The sequence below is a fragment of the Talpa occidentalis genome, unplaced genomic scaffold, assembly GCF_014898055.3.
Source record: "Talpa occidentalis isolate TD23 unplaced genomic scaffold, MPIMG_talOcc4v2.1 talOcc4.3, whole genome shotgun sequence".
Taxonomy (NCBI): Eukaryota; Metazoa; Chordata; class Mammalia; order Eulipotyphla; family Talpidae; genus Talpa; species Talpa occidentalis.
The window spans coordinates 15208327-15230710 of NW_023603184.1; the positions used below are offsets into that span (position 1 = coordinate 15208327).

At 45.2% G+C, this 22384-nt stretch overlaps 1 protein-coding gene across 8 annotated transcripts in view; it reads left to right on the forward strand.

Annotated features, from left to right (window-relative positions):
• WT1 (WT1 transcription factor) overlaps window positions 1–19647 on the forward strand; it is a 44989-nt gene extending 25342 nt beyond the window's left edge. Inside the window, exons 6-11 of one of the 8 annotated variants that reach the window (XM_054699294.1) lie at window positions 8948–9044; window positions 12239–12389; window positions 15000–15089; window positions 15694–15786; window positions 16473–16530; window positions 18159–18196. In XM_054699294.1, coding sequence (XP_054555269.1) covers window positions 8948–9044; window positions 12239–12389; window positions 15000–15089; window positions 15694–15786; window positions 16473–16530; window position 18159 — 490 coding nt within the window. In that variant the 3' untranslated portion in view covers window positions 18160–18196. Of the gene's footprint in view, window positions 1–2993; window positions 5064–8947; window positions 9045–12238; window positions 12390–14999; window positions 15090–15693; window positions 15787–16472; window positions 16531–16563; window positions 16713–18158 lie in introns of those variants that run through there. The other 7 variants (XM_037522515.2, XM_037522517.2, XM_054699293.1 and 4 more) reach the window with 7 other exon arrangements.
• The last annotated feature ends 2737 nt before the right edge of the window (window positions 19648–22384 follow it).

Consider the following 22384-nt stretch of genomic DNA (forward strand, 5'->3'; position numbering starts at 1 on the left):
TTTTTTTTAATTTTCTAGAGGCATGTCTTATTTATTTATTTATTATTTGTTTGTTTGTTTGGTTTATACATGCACTGGGTACAGTCAGAAGTGTGGGAGGGTGAGAGAATTCACCAGAGCCAGAGCGGGGAGCAGAGCAGGCAGAAGGACCGAAGTACACTGCTGAGGGGAGCAGCGGGCGGCAGGAGAGGTCTGCGCGCCATGTGGGACCCTCCTCTGGTGGCCGGGGAGCAGCCGGGGATCGAACCGGCTGCAGAGGCTGCAGGCAGCTTCGCAACCCAGCGCTCAACCGCTGCGCCACCGGGGAGGCCCTATGCAGTTAAGCTTTAAACCTAAGCATTCTGGTCTGACCCCTGAGGCTTCCGAGGGGACGTTCCTAGTTCTTTTGGCCTGAAATCCTAGGATTGAATTGGTTCAAGTGCAGCTCTCTCCTGTTCATCCTTGTGTGTGGTGAATATTTATGCACAGACTTAATGTGTTGGGTTTTGTTTTATTTTGTTGGCTGTCCTCTCTGTTAAGTCTCTTTTCTACTATAACTGTCCTTTTACCCACAACCCTCTTGTTTCCTCATGCTGTTGATTTGTCGGAGATAGGAGGTCAGTTGGCTGGAAGAAGAGCCCACAACCTGGATTTAGCTGATCGATTCCTCTTACCATCTTTTACCTTTGGTCCTCCATCCCCTGCATTTCCTATAAACATGTAGTTAGATCTGGAGGCTTGATTAGATTCGATTCAGATTCCTTCCCCCTGTCCCCCCCAAGAATAATTGAGGAGCAATAGTGTGTTAAGCCTTAACTTTTTAAGGAAGCATAATTTCTTAATATAGTTCTGTTGATCTTTTTTTCCCTAAAAACATCACTAGGCAGGGGTGATGGTTCTCAAGGATTGCAGCAAGATGCATTTTCAATGCCAAGAAGAATCAGGCACTTAAGCAGCTCCTGTATTAGCCTGTGAATCAAAGATGGAGAGAGAAGAGGACTCGATGGGTAAATTCCATTTTATGGATTCAGAGGAGTTTGACATTTTCTCAAGGTGCTTCCATTTCATTCCCTAGCTCTGATGAACTCTGCAAAGGTGAGAAGACAGAAGTGAAGGTTGAGATGCCCACCTGGCCAATAACTCGAAGTAGGAAAGAGAGCATAGGTTGAGGGTTCTCTTTTTGCATATTTACATCCATGCAAATTGTCTTCAAAAGTCCCCCCCACCTTTTATTATTTTACCTCTTCTGTTGATAAGGGATTTCAGGCCAGCTCTGGTTTTCCTCATCTGTAAAACCTCAATTCCTTTTTATTAATCTTCTTGTGCCTGTGGAATATCAAAATTAATCATTTCTAAAGAAGCTACTCTTCAAACATTAAGTTTTTCTGGGCCAAACCTCAGTGTACAAGATTTTAGCATGAAGAGGCTTCATAATTTGTGTTATATGAGGGACATTTTTCTCTTTTTGCAAACTTCCTAAGGACACGTGTTTATGTATTTTAAAGCTGTCTAGGAAAAGCAGACTTTCTCAGGATACATTTTTATGCATTTTAAAGCTGTTTAGGAGAATGTGCAGCCCAAGCCACCGCCAAAAATGAAGTCAGGAGATGTGTGCTCTGCTAATACCTACTTCTGCTTAGTTTATTTTTCCAGTTAGGTAGAAAGCAGGTTGTTTTTTTGGGGGGGTGGGGAGGGAGGTGAGAGAGTAAAATTGTGCTAGGTTTGACTATGTAGTTGCGTATAAGCAGGCCACTTTCATCGGTTCACCTTGCACCTTCCTTATACTGAAATGCATATTGTGCCTCAGAGCAGATGCCGAAGGGGGCTGACGAGGGATGACTTTGAATTTGTTCCTCCTCACTGTCCCCACTCTCTTGTCCTAACACTCCTATTAGATTTTTTTTTTTTTTAAGATTTATTTATTGGACCTCCCCTGGTGGCACAGCGGTTGAGCGCTGGGCTGTGAAGCTGCCCGCAGCCTCTGCAGCGCTGGTTCAATCCCCAGCCACCGGCGAGGGTCACACATGGTGCGACAGACCTCTCCTGTTGTGCCCGCTGCTCCCCTCAGCAGTGTCCTCCGTCTGTCTGCCTGTTCTGTTCCCCACTCTGGTGGTGAATTCTCTCACCTTCCTGCGCTTCTGACCGTACCCAGTGCTTGTATAAATAAATAAATCAATCTTTAAAAAAAAAAAGATTGATTTATTTATGCATACAAGAGCTGGGTTACAGACCAGAGATGTGGGCGGTGAGAGGATTCACCAGAGACAGAGTGGGGAACAGAACAGGCAGACTGACCGAAGTACATTGCTGAGGGGAGCAGTGGGCGGACTGCTTCATAGTGTGGTGCTTAACCCCTTGCACCACCAGGAAGGCCCACTCCTGTTAGATTTTTAAGTCTCCAACATGGCTAATTTCATTCACATTCCTGGAGAAAAGAGCTGGGAATCATTCAAGTGTCTTGATGACAGAACTGAGCCCAGAATGTGGTTATACCATCAGAATTGTCCCGCTAGTTCTGAAGGAAGACGAGCTGAACGGACCTGGACTCTTGCCATCTGTCTGACTTTTCTCAAAGATCTCAGTTTCTCCTTAAGCCTCAGTACCCTGCGCCATAAAATGGGGGTAATACTATTAAGTTATAGTTAACACATACAGAGGATGTACCAGGCATTGGCTTTACTCACTAAATCTCATTTGACCCTACAAAAGTCTGATTGGGGAGGGGGAGGTATGGTTATTTTCATTTTATGTGAAGCTAAGGTCTAGGAGGTTAAGTCATTTATTTAGGGTGCTTTTCCTTAATGACTCCTAGGGTTGTGCTAAGGATAAAAATAGCCATGTTTTACATATAGTTTATATATATATATATATATATATATATATATATATATAATTGTGTGTGTGTGTACACACACACATATTTTATATATGGTTGTCAATCACCAAGGTCATAAGAAATATACAAGAGATGTTTGTCCTTATTGGTTACCTATCGCATAGTAATGCTACAAAACATTTTGTTGGGATAAGGTTGCTGAGTGGTATTTAACTTTGTTCCACGTAATTCTCTCTTTGACTTTTAAGCAAAACTGTAAGGTAGGTTTTATTATAGCTTTATTTTAAAGATGATGACTCTCATTTATAGAGAGGTTTAGATAACCTATCAGTGACCACAGAGCAAATGACAGAAGTGGACCTTTGGATTAAGAACCTATGTTCTGATTAATCTAGAAATAGAAGATCAAATTTATTTAGCACTTTCAAGTGTATCTGTAAGAAACCCAATAGCTCCAATTTCTTTGATATGGTAGATGAAATATGATCCCCAAATGATATCCAGATACTAGTCCCTGGAACCTATGAATGTGGCAAAAAGGGCTTAGCAGATGTAATTAAGGATTTTAAGATGATGGATTATCCTGAATCATCTGAGCGGGGCCCTAAATATATAAATTACAGTCTTTAAAGGTGGAAGGTAGATGGGAGATTTGATTATGGAAGACTATTAGGAGAGATCATAAAGGAAGCAAGAGGTAGAAAGCAGGGACCATGGAATGTGAGATCTAGAAACTGAAAGGGAAGAGAGTGTCCCTTCAGCTTCCTGCTGCATCTTGACTTCAGCTCAGTGAGACTGATTTTGGACTCTGTATCTCCAGAATTCTAAGACAATCGATTTGTGTTGCTTTAAACCACCAACTTTATGCTAATTTGTTAGTACACTTGAATTTACTGTGTAGCACATATTTGACTTCAATGCTTTCAAGTGGGCAGTGAAATGTAGAGGAACACACCTGTGGACAAGAATTCTGGGTTTTGTATCAGCCTCATTGACCACCCCTGGCATACAGGTGTAGCATCTTTTCATGCTTTCAAGGGCTCCCACAGGTATATCTTAGTTTGTGGCTCTGCTTAAAGAAAAAGAACCAAATACATATTTTGACCAGTTTGACAAAGATGAAATAATTACCCTTTTGCCAGTAACCTGTAAATTCATGATAAGACAGGTTTCAGAAGATTTTAGTCTCAGTTTTCCAGTGGGAAAGAAACAAACAGTGGATTCTGGAAACCACAGAGCAGTCAGGTTAACATGAGTTCTGAAGAAAGTTATTAAGTTGATCTTTGGAAGCACATAGGGAAGAAAAATGGAGATCACTAGGAAGGAAGATGTGATAACCATATGTAAGGCAATGCCAACGTCTGTTTCTTTTTGTGGTAGAATTACTAGGCACCTGGTAGAAGGTCATTACAATAGTGAAGCTTTATTGCAAAAAGATATTTGATAGTTGTGTTTGATGCCCTTGCAGACAATATAGAGAATTGTGGGCTAAATACTTAAATAAATAATTTGTGCCTAGTTGAGCAACAAAACCAGAAGAGCTGTCCTGAGAGTCTTTATCAAGCCGGTGATTAATTGTTCAGGGCTCTGTGATTTCTCTATTTGGAAGGTGCATCTTTGATCCCAGAAATCTGTTCCCTAAGCTGGTAGCTCCTTGCTCTTTTTAGGATACCTTCTGGCTCCAGATCTCTAGGAATCCCACCCTCACTTCTAATTTAGTTAATCCACAGTGTAGTTCACTGGAAGATTTTAAGACTGGTCTCTCTTGGGGTAAAACTTTGTTTCTTTTGACCGTCTAGCAACAGGGTTTTAATAATGGCTCTTGTCCCAATGACAGCCACCATCTTCCTCTGTCTTTCTGTCTCAGATTGGTGACTTACACTCTATGGGACTGAATCCCATTCAAATCACTGATTCTCTGTGATGGCTTCCCTCAGGTTGACCATGGAGAGGCCTTCTAGAATTCTGCCATTTCCTGATACCAGAGAACAATCACATGCATTGTGATTATAATAGTTTCCAACAACAGAAGAAGATCCTTCTGGTTATGAATACAGAGAAAAGTTGCTTTTCAGATGTAGAGATAACAAGAAATGTGAAGGAAAGCAAATGTTTTTAGAAACCAAATCAAGAGTCAAAGAGATGTCAGCAGCTGGGAATGACTTGCTAAAAGAACTAGAATGGAATTTGAAGGATATACACGTAATACTGAACCACAGCTTCAAAAAATCAGGTCTTCAAGCTCAAGGTTGAGATACCAGCCTTAATTGCAGTTCATGCTGGGGTGGGGGTTGTAGGTTGGATACTTAATTTTACTGAGGAAGACCACTGTGCCCGAGTGCCAGGCAGTGATGTATTCTCAGGAGTGTCACTTGTAGTTTTCCGTGCAGATCAAGAGGGGAAGCCTTGGATCTTCTTTCCAGGCATTATGCCCTGGCAGCCTGCAGGCATAAGGAACTGTGTTGCATTTGACTAGCACAGACTTTGCAAATTTGGAATGGCATCCCTTTGGGTGAGGCATGCACTCTCCAGTCTTATGAACTTATGTTACCTCCCTGGTTTTAAATACTTACGTGTTTGTAGGCGGTCCTCACACCCTATTTCCTTATAAAAACACTCTCTGGGAACTCTAGGATCCAGCCTATGCCTGTATTTTGAAAGGGACTTAAAAAGGACCAATAAGAGCATGATTGGATAGTGTAGGAATTAGATGACAGTTCACAATGCAGTAGTTGAGAGTGCCACAACTCTGTAGTCTGGAGTGCTGCTTGGAGGATTGTCATGTGGAAGAGGAACTTGATTCAGTCCATTTTGGGAATGTTCATGGACGATGCACTTATGTCAGTCAATAAGTTGAGGTGGTATGGAAGGGAGCAAGTTGGCCTCTGTTCTCAAGGTCAAGTTTACCATATAACAGAGGAGATAGGAATACTCTCTGGTTCTCAGAAGACACAAGTGAGAAGGTAGATGTCAACTCTGTTTAGAAAGACCTTTCCTAACAATTACAGCTCTCCTCAGATGGACAGGGGCTGCCTTGACAGCTAGCCGCTAGTCATGTTGTCCACTTATGGAGGGAACTGTGAATGGTAGTTAGAGTAGATGACTTTTCTGCCTCTGTTGGTGCATAAAGTCAAGCCTATTAACTTGTCTCCTTTTACTTATCTAGAGAGAGTCACTATATTAAATGCTGAGGGTTATACTCAGTGTCCTGGGCAGTTGAGTTGTACATTTCTGGGGTGGAATTGTGTTTGTCTTAGGCAGATACAAGAACCGCCAGGCAGAGCAACAATCTTTCTTATTCATGAACTGCTAGAACGATCTAGTGGCATATTTGGCAGATTTAATCTTGTTGCTGGCTGCTGCTTTTGTTCCTTGGCTTCTCTCTTGCTGTGAGGATCATTCTCCACCCTCTTTTAAGGGGCAAAACACTTCATTTTCTGGGACAATTGTCCCAAGGAAAGTCTATTTCCTATGCCTCCTGCCTCCAGGAACCCAAAATAACATCTAGAACTTACCTGCCAAGATAAATTAGGGAGACTCCTAATTCTCCTTTTTTGATAAATTTTAAATAATTCCGATTTCTGTCGTGTCCCTAAAAATCCTTCAGCCCTAGAAAATGGATAAGTCACGTTTTGGCTGCAGGCAGATGGCAACACCAAGCAAAGGCAACCTTTTTACACAGCTTTTGAGCAAACTTTTCTGGCAACGCCACTCCTGTTCTCTCCTCCTTCCTCACATCACCATTGTCATCAAGTCTCACTTCCCCGCTGTCTGTGTAATTACAAGGAAGGCAGACACAACCTCTTTTTCTTGGCAAGTGTAATGTAAGGTTCAGTGGGGCAGATGCACTCTGAGTTTAATATTTCTTCCCAATTTTTTGTTTGTTTGACTCTGGTTTAGCTCTTTGGTAATCTCCACCCCCAACCCAGATAGGTCAAAAATCACTTCAAAGATGTGGAGACAGGTTGTCATAGGTTAGGGGGAGCAGAACCCCCACCCATCACCCCATACTGCCATGATTGTTCTGTACAAAGGAGTCAGGCAATTCTGTTTTAAAAAGCTTGGAGCCAGAACTAAATGTGAAACCCCACAGCTGCTGTGACACAGGGTGTGTGGACATTTTAGTGATCCTGGCAGACTCTCTTCCCTTCCAGGAATTCTCTCCCTTGGGTGACTGAGAGTTGAGCCAGCCCCAGGCTTTCCCCACACCTTCAGATGGAGTGGGCAGCTGAGCCAAGCTGCCTGCCTCTTGCACCTCCTCGTACCCCTGGAATCACTAGAGCAGCAGAGATGAGGGTGGAACTTCTCAGCCCTGACAGCCAGTTCATTTGCACCTGGAGGTTTAAAAAGCGCTGGTGCAGGGGCCCTACTCCCCAGAGGTGTTTATTTTAAAAACAGCTTTATATTTTTTTCATAGAGTCCATATATTTTCCTATACAGTTCACCCACGTCAGAGTGTGCAGTTCACTGGTTTTGAGCACAGTCACAGGGTTGTGTGACCTTTACCGCAGTTCTAGACATCTTCAGCAGTCACCCTCCATTCCTTCACAGCGCCCCACTCTGGTCAGCCAGGGGCCAGTCCACTTTCTGTCTCTAGCTCTTCCTGTTCAGCACATTGTGTATAAATGGAATCACGCCATAGGCGGACCTTTGCAGCTGACTGCTTCCACTTAGTGTACTTTTTCAGGGTTTGCCTGTATTATCATGTCTCAATACGTCGCTTTATTTTTTTTCACCAACTAATATTCCATTATATGAATATACTGTTTGTTTATCCATCAGTTGAGGGACATTGGGTTGATTCTGCCTTTTGGCTATTACAAATACTACTCTTCTTTAAAAAAAAAAAAAGATTTATTTTATTTATGCCTCCAAGAATTGGGGTATAGGCCAGAGATGTGGGTGGGGGAGTTAGAGGATTCACCAGAGACAGAGTGTGAAGATCTACTGAAATACACTGTTGAGGGGAGGGAGCAGTGGGTGAGACAGGAGAGATCTGCTGCTCCATGTGAGTTGCTCCCTGGCCAGGGATCAAACTCGTGCTGCAGTGGCTGCAGATAGATTCATAGTCCTGTGTTTAATCCCTTGCATCACCAGGGAGGACCACAAATACTCCTTTTAATTGATCACGTGTACAATTTTTTTTATACAAATTTTTGCGTAGATGAATGTTTTCCATTCTTTCGGGAATACTCCTAGAAGTGGAATTTGTGGCAACTTTATATCTAACCTCTTGAGGAGCTGCCACACATTCCAAAGCAGCTGTGCCATCTTACGGAGGCGTTTCATGAACGTTGCCATGGTGAGTCTAGATAGGATTACAATATGCTGCCTCTATGGATAAGAATCCTCACTCTGCCTCGATTGGAGGTTAAATAACCGCAGAACAGACATCAATTTTTTTACCTGAAGGACAGTATATTTTAGAGGAAAACATTCACCTGTTCCAGGTTCTTCTTCCCAACATCCCACATCCCTCAGCTCTCACTCTAGTCCAAGCTTAACTTCCACACCTTCTGGAGCATTAGTCAGTGTTTAGCCAAATGAGGATTACCCCGTGTCCATGTACAGGAAGGGTTGGCTGCAAAAAGTTAAGTTGATCTGGAAATGTGACAGGTAGGCTAAGCGGAGCAGGGCTGCAGATGTATAATCCCCACTTCTGAGGCTGTGACAACTCTTCTTGTAAGTGTCATCACTTCCTTGGTGCTATCTGATAAAAACTGAGTCATGAGGTGCTGACAAAAATCCTGAGCACTTAATGTGAAACTTGAGGCATCTGCTCATTCCTGAGATGTTTGCAGCTGTCAGCCCTGCTGCAGAGACGTAAACAACTCGCTGGGGAAGAAGTCTTGCCATGCTGCCTTTTTTGCTGCTCTGGGAGAGGCAGAGACCCAGAGGTGCCTGAGAGAATCTGAGTGTGAGGGAGGGCTGTGTGCAGGGCGGTGAAATGGGGATGGAGGAACCCCATGCTTCACAGATTCCTCTTCCAGTCGCCCCAGTGGAGGGAGGAAACAAACAACTATTGGCCTGTCCTGTGAGCTTTTAAAAAACATGGCTTCTGCTGCAGATGTGCATTTCCAGATGGGGCCTGTGAGCCACGCTGAATCTGTGCCCCCTTCTTTGTATTTGCAGCCACGGCACAGGGTACGAGAGCGATAACCACACAACACCCATCCTCTGTGGTGCCCAGTACAGAATACACACCCATGGCGTCTTCAGGGGCATTCAGGTGAGTACTCAGGACCCAGAGGGAAGTGGTCTTCACTGCCACTTCCCTTTCTCAACAGCCTTTCAGCTGCTTGCTGACGGCCATTTGGCCCTGACTGATGTGTCTGTCCCTGATTGTAGGTTTGTTTGACAGCATCACCCCTCCCCCCACCCGGGCAGGTAGGCTGGTCTCTTCTGCAGAGGCCACTTCCAGATTTAGACCAAGATGCTTGCTATAGAATTCCATCTTTTCTTTACTGCTCATTTGCCTTCTCCAGGGTGGCTGTGCAGCAATTGTTTTGGTGTTCTTTGGGCTCGAATTAATCCCTGACTTCTAAGAAGACTCGATTTGCATTGTAAAGTGCTCGAAGGTAGATTCTTATCTTGCTGAATGTTGCTAATCATAGCAGTAACAGCAGCACCACCTATGGCTGGACACTTTCTGTATGCCAGATGTGCTAAGTTTTTTTCATGCACTTTAGAAAATACGCTCCTTTATTTTTTTTTTTAGAACAGTTTTAAGTTTACAGAAAAATCACACTGAAAAGTACAGAGTTCCCATATTCTGCTTCTTCCCACTGCTCCCCTACTAGTCTCCCTTGCTACTGACATCTTGTTGGTAGGGTACGTTTGTTACAATTGATATGCAGCATCTATTCATTATTATAATTAAAGTCCATAGCTTATATTAGGATTCATTTTTCCTGTTAAGCAGTTGTGTACGTTTTGTGTCTCCCACTACAATATCATACACAATAGTTTCGTTGTCTAAAAATGCCCTGTACTTCACTTATTCATCCCTTGCTTTTTTTCCCCTTCCCCCTCAACAACTACAGATCTTTTCACTATCTCCATGGTTTGGTCTTTTTCCGGAATGTCATATAGTTGGAGTCATCAGGATGTAGCCCCAGCTGTCTGATTTCTTTCACTTAGCAACATGCATTTAAGCTTTTTCCATGTCTCTATTTTCTCTTCCTCTCCCCACCCCCCCCACCCATTCCATTTAACCCTCAGTTTGCCTCTCTGGGGTATGTGCTGTTACCATCTATATTTTATGGAGGAAATGCAAGCCCAGAGAAGGTGAGTGATTCACCTGAAATCACATAGCTAATAAGAGGTAGAGTGGAGATGTAACACATTGTTTTTAACCGGCACCTTACGCGGTTATACTACCACTTAAGGGAGAATGTGGCTGTGAACAGCTTGGGGAGGGGGCGGTCACCAAGAAGAGTGAAGAAAGTAAAGCAAAAAGGCAAACCCTTGGGAGAATCAGGGAACTCTGTGGAAGCCACCTCTGGAGAGCCTCTTTGGGGCAGCTAGGACCCCACGCAACCACCAGGGGTTGCTTTGCTGGTGTTTGCACATGACTTAGTGGCTGCAACATGAGTAACAGCTGTGATACTTTGACCAGAATACTCAGTATTCTAGAAATAAACTGAATGTGGGCAAGGCCCCCACGTGATGCGTGGGCCAAGTAGTTGCGAGATGTTCTGATTAATGTTTCCAGAAACTTCATGGGGCTAGAACACAGTGCTCCCTCAGCCCAAACTTTCCATTGGTGAGAAGGGAAGACAAAGATTACAAAGAGACAGAGATCTGGTGGGGTGCAGACAGTTACCCAGTCTCTCCTCCAGCAAATCCCATTAGAAACCCCGACCAGGATCCTGACTGACAGCCACGGCTTGGTTTTATACCTTGTTGTGTTGTGCACTGCATCTGGGATGGATTCAAGGAAATGAAAAAAGCTTCCCCTGCTCTCCTGTCCACTGAGTCCAGTTTGTCAGACTCACTGTCATGGCCTCAAACTCCATACCCAGCAGGGGTTGTTCCCTACCCACTCACTTCCTCCTGGGGACTCCAGACACACTGGCCCCCGTTGCAATGTGTGCCGCCTTTGCTTTGAGACAGTGTGCCTATGAACAGTAGTTGTATATCACGGTCACACTTTTTCTTCAAAAAGGAAGATCTCGCCGTGTAGGGTGTGAAACAGGAACGGGCACATAAGCACAGGGCGAGGGTGTGTGGAAAACGCACCGGGCAGGCAGCAGGTAATACTCAGAAGTGGCATTTGGTTCTCAACACAAAACATGGGTGTACTGTTTGGCCTTGACTGGCGCATCAGTAAGAGAAGGAGGGAGTTCAGTGGCCCAGTGGGCACATCCACTGCTCCCGCTTAAGACTCATCCATCCTGAGAGCAAGAAGGGAGGTTTGTCTCGCTATTTTCCTCTAGCTCCTTGGCATGGTGGACTGAGTGACTAGACACATGGCCATTTCCATAAGATGAAGGGAAGGGCCGGCAGCATACTGTGTGAGGGACGTGTAAAGTGGGCAGAAGACAAAAGCAGTGTTTTCTGGTGTTATTTAAGGATTGCCCTGGCCATCCTGGGGGCCTCTGGTGTTTTCAGCATCCTTCATAGAGAGAACCCCCAAATCTCCGGCTCCTTTCTTCTCATTTACTCACACATGGATGGTCTGGTCAGTTTGGGGCTCATTTAGTATCTTGACACTTTTTGTAGAAAGGACTTGCCCCCACCCATTGTAGATTGGCCCCAGGGCCTTGTGGCCATGTCTCTAAGTAGGAGGGAACAGCATAGAATCTGGGGCTTTGGACTACCACAGCTCACTGCTGAGAGATGGACACCAACATTTCTTTTCTACATTCTCTGGGTCAGCGACCCCAGAGGGACTTCCTCACAAGTGCTGGTTCTGGCGAGTCAGTAGTGATGGCGTTAGAGCACTGCATTGTAAGTGCCCTGACCTATCACCTGTTCTTTTATTTATTTATTTGTTTGTTTGTTTGTTTATTTATACAAGCACTGGGTACAGTCAGAAGCGCGGGAGGGTGAGAGAATTCACCAGAGCCAGAGCGGGGAGCAGAGCAGGCAGAAGGACCGAAGCACACTGCTGAGGGGAGCAGCGGGCGGCAGGAGAGGTCTGCGCACCATGTGGGACCCTCCTCTGGTGGCCGGGGAGCAGCCGGGGATCGAACCGGCGCCGCAGAGGCTGCGGGCAGATTCGCAACCCAGCGCTCAACCGCTGTGCCACTGGGGAGGCCCCATCACCTGTTCTTTATCTGCCATGAGCATCAGCGTGGAGGAGCGTGGTTCTAGGCCTTGTAGCTGGCCGCCATCCCTCTTTGGGGTGTAGCCTAATATTCACAGTCCCCCAGGACCAAGGTGGCATGTAGCCTGCATTTCTCCTTGCTCTGTTTATAGGATGTGCGGCGCGTGCCGGGAGTGGCCCCAACTCTTGTCCGGTCAGCATCTGAGACCAGTGAGAAACGCCCCTTCATGTGTGCTTACCCGGGCTGCAATAAGAGATATTTTAAGCTGTCCCACTTACAGATGCACAGCCGGAAGCATACTGGTAAGTGTGTCCCCGGGCCAGCCTCGGCGCTGGCGGCCTCTGGGCAGGGGTGGGTCAGGAGCTCCTGGTCCTGGGCCGGCTCTCACACCCCTAGGGACAGGTAACCAACCATATGGAGAAATGATGTATAGGTTTAATTTTTGTTTTCAGAGAAGAGATAATTTTTAATGATGTGCCAGAAAAAAAGAACAAAAACTATTTCCCAACAAATTAAGGGTCTACTCTTGAAAAGAGAGATTGGCCTGGTCTTCCTGTTGGTCACTGTGCATGTTAACAGCCATTTCGCTTTTTTCTTTTTTGACCCCGTGGGTACTAGTTGGGAGTGGGAAGCAGGTTTTCCTACAGGGGTGCTGGTGCTATTCTCTCTACCACAGAAGGATAACATCATTGTTATGATTCCACTATTACTTTATTGTTGCTGTTGACTTCACTTTGCGGAAACTGAAGAAGAAATCAGATCTCTTTAGACCCTTGGGCTTTGCTACATCACTGTGTCTAGAGGCTGCATTTTGGTGTAAACCTGAGTTTGCGATCAGTAGATCACATGCTTTTGGGGAGAAAGGTGAGAGAACTAGTAGCATGGTGCATTTTTGCATATTTGCCCAATTGGGATCACTTGAAAAATATTTGTTAAAATTATACGGGAAAAGGTTAATTCTGTCTGGAAGAATGCAGGGGAATACAACGAAAGAAATATAGTCATATAAACTCTTCATTGAAAGAGGCCCTTAGAAAGCAGTGATAGCAAGAAGTCTGTGTAAAGCACGGCTTTGGGCCAGCTAGCCAAGACCCCCAATCCACAGGAGCTTGCAAGAAGCTCTCCTGAGCAGAAAATGAGGACAGACTGGTATTTGATAGGCTGGTATTTAACAATTCTATAACTTCCTTCTTGAAAGAGTATCATCTTTCCTTATTTAGGCTATTACATTAAATACTTTCATATTAAATATGTCCTATGTGCCACATTCTCTGCAAGCACTATTTTATTTAATCCCCACGCATAAAGCAGTTATCAGGTGGGTAGGATGCAGTGGAAGCAGGACTCAAATTCAGGTCTTTTAATTCCAAGTCACAATCCCCCTTCTTCAAGAGTTCATGGTCTGTTTTGGAGTTTGGATAGACAAAATGAAAAAAGAGCTAAGATTGGAGGCTGGAGGACCAGAGCAGTTAGAGAGTATTGAATTGGGATCATCCCTGGAGTCTTCTTGGAGGAGGAATGGCTTGGGTTAGCCATCAGAAGGTTGTAAGGTTGGTCAGGGGAAGTAGAGGAGAAGCAGAAGTAGAAAGACAGTGAAAAATAATTAAACCCAATAGGGAGTATTGAAGCATAAGACACTGGACTGGATAGAAATAGGAAGTTCAGGAAAGGCTCCTGCCCTCAGGGTTTTCCAGCTCATGGAAGAAGGCAGACCTGGTCACAGCTCTATCATATTAGCGGTTCTACAATAAAGTCTGTGTTGAGAGAAGGAAGGGCTTGAAATCTGAACATGAAGTTTCCAAGAAGACTTCACTAAAGAAGTGTAATTTATGAAGCATGTACAGTAGACTTTTTGACTGGTAAGAATGTGGACATAAGGACAAAGGGCATTTGGTGGGAGCCTAATGCAAGGCAGACTTCGGGAATGGTAAGCTCGGGTATAGCAGTAATTCAGATTAACCAGGGACAGAGGAAGTTGTGAGTCTTCAAAGTTAACTAGGGACTGCCCTGTCATAGAAGGACCCGACTGCTCCTCAGATGACTTGCTCTCCATCCCAGAATGCCGTGACTCAGAATTCTCATCAGAAGGAGAGAAGGCTCTAGAAGTACAGTGTAGTCATGGGGCTGAGTTCCCAGCATTTGGCTGAACTTGGTCTAGTGAGGACAGGGGTGGGGCTTCCCCAATGGGAGGAAGGAGGTTGTATAATCCCACTGCTGAAACTTCTCTTGGATAAAGGGATACTGAAAAGTTCTTAAATGCTTTGACTTCCGGTTTCATTTACGCATCTCATAAACATGGGGCTGCTTGTGCTTGACTCAGGAATGTGAGAAGTTCATAGCAGAGAACACCAAACCTTTAAATCACAAAACACAACACACTTATTTCATGGGGTTGACACCAAGCCACATTCATTCCAGAATTACACCTCCAACTCAGCGTAGGCTGGGTTGACTTCTTTGGCTTATTATTTGTGTAAATATCCTCTGCCAATGTTTTATTTTGTGCAAGACACTGGGATAAGTAAGCCCTTGATGTAGAGGGTCTGGTTTAATCTTTTCCTAATTCCTTGGAAGTTGTCAGTTTATTTGTCCTGTTTCACAGTAACGGAAGTGTCCCTTACGTCAAATTTTAAATGGTAGAGTTGCATGTGACCCTCGTGTCAGACTGCAGAACCTAACTGGGAATTTAGGAATCATCCTAATACACTTAGCCCCCCATTCTATGCCCACTGTCCGTGAGCCTATGTGCAGGTGCGTCTTTAACCTCAACTGTGATGGCCACAACACCCAAAGAGCTTTGCCGAAGTGCCTCATACTTTTTGGGAGCCCTTCAGTCTCTGTAGGGGATGTTTCCTTGAATGATATCCCCACTTCTAGTATCATTTTCAAATGGAATATGTGTCTTCCCCAAGGTGAGAAACCATACCAGTGTGACTTCAAGGACTGTGAGCGAAGGTTTTCTCGTTCAGACCAGCTCAAAAGACACCAAAGGAGACACACAGGTTTGTAGGCTAACTTCTCATTGCTGGCAGTATGTCCCCTGGGGTTACACTTGAGGTTTGGATTCTCTTTTGTAGTTGAATGTGGATGTGAGTGTCAGCCATTTGTTTCTTTTTTTTTTCCCCTTTAATTCCCTCCCTGCCCACCTCCATCTTGGGGGAGTTTGTTCTCTTTGAACAAGAGAGAGGGCAACGAAAAGCAAATAGTTTACATTTTTCCTACAAACCAGAGCGGTGAGATCCAGATAGCAATTTGCTGTTGAAACACCAGGCGTTAGAAAGGAACATGGGTGGTGGAGAGCAAATCTGATGTGTAGCCTGTGATTCCATTTTTCAGTCTCAGACCCAGCTGAGATGTTGGTGAGAACCTGGGCATTTCTGGTAAAGGAATCAATTGTTCCTGAGACCGAAGCAGATCTTTAAGGGTTCCTTGCAGGATCAGGTGGTTTGTGCTGACCTGGGGTACTGAGGAAATCTGGGGAAGAAGCAGATGTTGCAGACCTGGCTGGAAATGCCCGCCTCTCGAGCCACCAACAATCAGGCCTGGTGGGCCTCGCTCCACCCCCGGGTTGTTAGGACTGCGGCGAGACCTTCTCTGTCCGTTTAGGTGTGAAACCATTCCAGTGTAAAACTTGTCAGCGAAAGTTCTCCCGGTCCGACCACCTGAAGACCCACACCAGGACTCATACAGGTAAAACAAGTGCGTAAACTTTTCTTCACATTTATTTTTCATTATTTTTTTAAACTACTGTTGAATGAGGTTGTTTGTGATGTGTGAGCTAGAAAAGGCTACGGTGAAAGTTCTAAACAGGGGTAGACTCATTTGAGAGAAAGAACAGGTGCATGGCTATCTTGAAATAATAAGATTGTTTAGAAGGGATGGGGGCCGGGTGGTAGGACTATAGAGGAAGGAGATGTGAAAAGAACTCTTTTCATGAGTGTCCAGAAGAAAAATGAAGCGATAAATTAGGTCCCTCCTGTTCCCAGATTGTTGAACCACATTTTTATCACTCAGTTTGATATGATAATCAACCTTTCAGAAAAACAGCAGAAATTTCAGCAAGCCAAACAGTTATTCTTCTGAGAGTTCACATTTCATGAAACTGTTTTCAGAGACTTGAATCCTTACTCAGCTAGAAATTAAAGTCCCAGGAGCAGGTTTCTGTCAGTCTCCTCTCAGCATGTGGATAATATGTCTTCATATTAGTGTAGGGAAGGGAATAGGAGATGTGTTCTCAGGCTGATGTCATTCCTAATGAAAATAATACCACCTTGGTTGTGCTGTTTCTAATGTTGGAAGGACCAGGGTTTAGGTTATCTCGTTTTTATCTTTCCTACATCCTTGTGAGAAGAGTAGGATAGGCTTGTTTTATCCCCATTTTACAGATGAGGAGACCGAGGCACGTAGTGATGAAAAAATGATTGATCTGAAGTCCCAAAGCTAGTAAGTAGCAAACCCAGTTCTGTCTGCTCCCAGCTCTCCATACCCAACTGCCTTCTGTGTTGGAGAAAAAGCATGGCTTCACCTTGCAGCCCAGGGAGGAAAGAGAATCAAGAACAGAGCCAAGTCAGGAAAGTTGAAAACCATGGAGTGACTGAGAAGAATGAAGCTTGACAAGAGAAAGGGTTGGGGTTTGTCCATTAGGAAATGTCCTTGGACATCATGGCTGGAGGTGGGGGCTGGGGGAGCAGGTGCATATCGGGAAGAGCAGAGGAGCAGCAGTGGGGGGGTAAAGAAAATCATGAGTTCATGAGCCCATGCAGTCTCATCTCAGCCCAAACAGGCTGCACTCACAGAGCTAAGGCACCTGTGGCCCAGAGTTGGCAGCATGGACATCTTATTCCCCCTGCTCAGGTGCCATTGGCGTTGCTTCTATGCCTTAGTAATGAACTCATAAATTGGTGGGGAAAGTTAGGTCCTTTGTACCCTACCCCCACAATGTGCATAGCTGCATATTCATGAAATGAATGGTGTCCCGGGTAGACTGTCTAATGCTACATTATATTTGCTTGACCCCAACATCTGACCTCCTCTGGGGCATTTCTCAGTGCTTGTCTCAACTAATAGTTTTCAGAGAAGGCAGAGTGGGGCCAGCAGTTTCCTGAGAAGATGCCCCAGCTGGTCATTTTTTTTTTTTTAACTTAGGATAAAGCCACAGCTGTATTTCCATTATGGCTGGGTCCAGAGGCGGGATAGTGCAAAGTGCAGGCTTTGGAATTAGACCTGGATTGGAATCCTGCCTGTTTTCCACTCACCACATGTGCAGCCTCAGCTGTAGAGTGGGGATGTGCTGCCTCCCTTACATGGCTGTTGTCAGGAGTATCATTTCCCAGGAGTGATCTAGATAACACCCTGCACAAGGCTTGACTGAGATTAGACATTTAATATATATTAATTTATCTTCCCTATACAGAATGAGGCTTGGAAGGAACTTTCGAGAGCTGTTCCATCTTTTGGCAAGCTTATTAAAAGCTTGCCTCAACTAGAATCTTCTGTATAATAGGGCTTATGTTCTGATAAACATTTGAAGGTAAAAGAAGCCAATACCATATAAACTGGTAACAGTGATTTATTTAAAAATACCAGCCCTTCAAGAAAATCTATACAGGCAGAACTACTATAGCTCTAGTCACAGCTCTAGTCACAGCTCTAGCCCCAGATGAGGATCCAGCCATCGTAGAAACCGGGGTGGTGACCCGAGGCCTCATAGCCTAGTGAAGCTCAACTCAGATGGCAGAAGAGTCTTAACCACAGCAGTTAAAACAACTTTCCCCCCTCCCCTAACTAAACACGAATTACGGAGGCATTTCCCTCCCCTCCACCCATTCCTCTCTCATTGCCCTGAGTTTTCGAACTTAAAATTAATTTTATCGTTTTTACAATATGTCAGTCTTTAAGGCCCTGCCATTTCCAGACTGCCCTGTAAAAATAGCCTGGTTTGTAGTGTAGGGAAAGAAGTTGAGGGGGTCTGGAGCGGGTGTTTGGTGTTAAGTTAACTTGGGCCTTTGCTAGTTAAACTTGCGCCCGCGCTCTCTGCTTCCAGTGTCTCTGACCTGCAATTGTGTCAACAGGTGAAAAACCCTTCAGCTGCCGATGGCCCAGTTGTCAGAAGAAGTTTGCCCGGTCAGACGAATTAGTCCGCCACCACAACATGCACCAGAGAAACATGACCAAGCTGCAGCTGGCGCTCTGAGGGCTCCGAGCCGGGCCAGCTGTGCGTCCCAGCGGCAGCGTGCAAGCTGCTTCCAGACCGGACTTTGAAATTCCTCCTCCCTTGCCTCTCTAAGGAGGATGTGGCCGTTGATCTTCTTCACCCAATTTCCAAGACAAGATGCCTGTCCTACTGGATCCTACCAGGTCTGCCGCAGGAGCTGACTCACAGGCCCTGGGGGAATGGCTAACAGTGTCCGGTTAGTTAAAAGCCCATCGATCGATCGCCATTTGGTCTGCATTTTCCACTGTAAAAGAGCTGTTGTTGATAATGTGCCCCTCCCCGCCCCCCTTACGCTCATTCTCACTAGGAATGGAGTCATCGTCCCATTTTCCATCATAGAATATTTATAGGCCAGGGCATGTGTATGTGTCTGCTAATGTAAACTTCGTCATGGTCTCCATTTACTAACAGCAACAGCAAGAAATAAATCAGAGAGCAAGGCACGGGGGTGAGTCCCGTCTGACACGCCGGCTGTTAGGCAGGCTGCTAACCTGGAAGGCAGGATGTAGCACAAGCAGGCAACCTTTCAAACCCTTGCGTTTCAAGCAGCTGAAAAAAGAATCAGAACTAACCAGTACCTCTGTAGTGAAATCTCAGAATCTTCCCTTCAGCTAGTGCCACGTTAACCTTAGCACCATGCTCTTAAGAAACTGTGCTTGAAGACAGATCTGAGGTTTTGTTTCTGTGTATGTTTTTGACTTTCTGAGTTGTAATCACACGCATCTTCAGAGATGTCCCTCTCCCCTCACACAAAGGGAGCAGAACTCATGTTCATCTGGGGTGTCCTTGGGTATACAGACTCCACTGGTTCTATGGCTTCAAGTTGTAAAAATTAAAGTGACTGAAAATAAAAAAAGGGGCCGGTCCAGGATTTCCACTGATAAGACTGTTCTTAAGTAACTTAAGTAACTTTGGGTCTACAATATATGTGAAAAAAATGAGACTGATTACTGTGAGGAAATCCATTGTTTAAAGGTGGGTGGTTGGGTGTGTATGTGTGTGGTTTTTTTTTTTTTTTTTTTTTTTTTTTTTAAAGGGAGGGAGTTTATTATTTACTGTTGCTTGAAGTTACTGTGTAAATATATATATATGACAATGATTTGCTCTTTGACAACTAAAATTAGGAAATGTATACATGTTTAGATGCATCACTGTTTTGGTGTTGATCTTACAACGTATTGATGAAAACACTAAAAATGTAACCGGCATTTTTCACTTCGCTCTCAATTAAAATCTATTCAAAAGGAAAGTGGCCAGATTCTATCAGCTGTATTGTTCAGATCTTGAGGACTAATTGAACCTCTAATTTTAAACAGGTAAGAAGATGCCACTGATGTTGATAGCCAGCCTGGTCAAAGTTTTCCTTGTTCTTTTTTTTTTTTAAAGATTTATTTTATTTATTTATACAAGAACCAGGGTACAGGCCAGATTGGCGGGAGGGTGAGAGGATTCACCAGAGACAGAGCGGGGAACAGAACAGACAGACTGACGAAACACACTGCTGAGGGGAGCAGAGAGCGAGACAGGAGAGGTCTGCCGCGCCATGTGGGACCCTCGCCGGCCTGCGGGGATCGAACCCGTGCTGCAGAGACTGCGGACAGCTTCACAGTGTGGTGCTCAACTGCCTGCACCACCAGGGAGGCCCAAGTTTTCCATGTTCTGACCTCTATTTATATCTCTGTCCCTCTTCGGGTGGCCATGATCCAGCCGAGAAGCAGCCAGTGCTGATTCACGTCTAATCATAAAGGATCGTCCTCTGCTGTGTTTGGATGGTCTGTGGATGATGACATGGTGGGAATTGTGCATTAGGATCTGTTTTTATCTGGCCCTGCACCCCACCCCTTCTTATTCTAACTCACCAAAAGAGACTGGGGAGATGCTAATGCTAACTGGTGTTGCTTGAAAAGGTCACAGGTACAAGCTGGGGTCAGGAGAGTGGAAGATGAACACCTCGTACAGCAGAATTTACAGCCATAGTTACCGTAGTTGCTGTAAATCAGCTCAGCTAGTTGAAAACAACTTGGTCTTTTCCGGGGCAGCTGAGTGTGAAAGCAAAGATAGGCATTATAAACTCTCAACTCATTTTCTGGTTCTGGTGCATAGTTTCACAGTTGTAAATAAGGAGACTCCTGTGGTGCTACCCTCCCAGTTCCATTACCATGGCGCATGCGTGCGTTCCGGATTTCACTTCTTCATTTAGAATACATCCAGAGTGGGCTGCAGCTCCACCACAGAGGCTCTTTTCTGCTTTGGAGAGCAGCTCAAAGTCAGGTCCTGAGGCCCCTCTTGGTTTGCATCTGGCTCTTGGATCACTGTTAATTATAGTGAGTGTGGTGACTCATTTGTATCAGCCGTTTTTATCTTTTCCTGCCAGAAGACAGCATTTCTCTGGAGAAGCTCAGGACAAGCATGGCAAACGTCAGTGAGTAAGAGGCAGCCAGGTTTCACAACAAGCAAAGCCACATTGTTTCAGTTGCATGAAGAAAACAACAGATTCTCCCATTACCCTAGCAGTTCAGCTGCCATTAAGGTTAAGGGCTTTGGAAAACAGACTAACCTGGGTCCAAATCCAAACCCCCCCCCTCCCCAGTTTCTTCATCTCTGAAGTGGGGACACAAGAATCCCTGCCTGATAGGGTCATGGCTTGGATTAAATGATAACAAGGAAAGCATGAGGACGTGTAGAACATAGCAAGAGCTAAATAGGCATCATGTAGGCGTGCACTGCTGGTTTCCTTTCCTCTCACTCCCCCAGGCGTCCTCTTGCCTGGTCCAGCCTCTTCACAGGTCAGTTCTGCAAAAAAGACAAACCTATTTCCTTCTACCCCAAACCAGAGTTAGTGAAAATGGGTGGGTGGGGGCTGCCTTGTAGCCCAGGATACTCAAGGAAGTGCAATTGTCAAATGTGCATTTTTTTTTTCATCTTGATTTGCTACAGTGTCTGGTTTGATGTCTTTGAAAAGGCCACTTCTGCCCCCTCTGAGACTCAGTGAAGGGAAGTAGGTGAAGCAGGGCTTGGTCTTGGTGTTCTGTATCCACATTTCCTATCAAATTGTGCTTGGTGATGTCCACTTGAGCTCTGTCCCATTGCTTCATAGCTGTAAATCCTCTCTTCTTAGCCAAGTGTGCACTTCTAGAGGAAAGAATCATATCTCCCTTTCTTGTGTTACATCTAGGCTTTGCAACCTTTAACGTCTGTTCACCTGAGAAATTTGTTAAAGTGCTGATTCAGATACGAAAGTTCTGGGGCAGGAGCTAAAATTCTGCCTTTGTAACAACTTCCAGGTGATTCCCCTCCTGCTGGGCTGTAGGCACTTTACATAGCAAGGACTTAAAGGATCAGCTTAATAAATACTTGCTGAGAGGAGACTGATGAGATTTGCACTTGACCGTCCTGGGGCTGCCCTGAGTCCTTTATCCCCTTCAGAGTGGCCGGTGAAGATGGCCCAGGTTCTGCTGAGAGGGTCCCTGGGACTCTGGGTCGGAATATTCTTCCTGAACGCAGTGGGAAGAACTGCATGGGTTAGCCCAGGTGAAGCACCCTTGAGGAGTCTGCCCCACCCTGTCAGTGACTAGCGGGGTGATTGCCCCAGGTGAGCTCAGGTGTGGTGCATAGTCACACCTGCATAGCTAGTTCTTGCCTCTCCTGCAGTTCCCATTTGACAACAGGTCTCTACCTTCCTGTTCTGTTTTGTCGCACCTACAAATGATAATCTTGTGACTGTGGAGAGGATTTATTTCCTGTGAGCCAGAAGACTTGAAGGCAGGTAGGCTTTCACATCCTTCCCCTACTAGGAACCACTTGTTTGGCTCTCGTGGGTACTGGAGGGCAGTGGCTATCGCTCTCAGAGCCCTGGCCTCCTGCGGGGCATTGCACCTCTGATCTTGGACTAGGAGATGTGTCAGCAAAGGGGTGTGTGCGTGTGCGTGTGTAACAGTAGTTCTCAGTTGAGGGCACTTTTGTACCTCTGATCTTGGACTAGGAGATGTGTCAGCAAAGGGGGTGTGTGTGTGTGTAACAGTAGTTCTCAACTGAGGGCACTTTTCTCCAAAGCCTCAAAGCAGGCCGAGTGGCTTATAACAG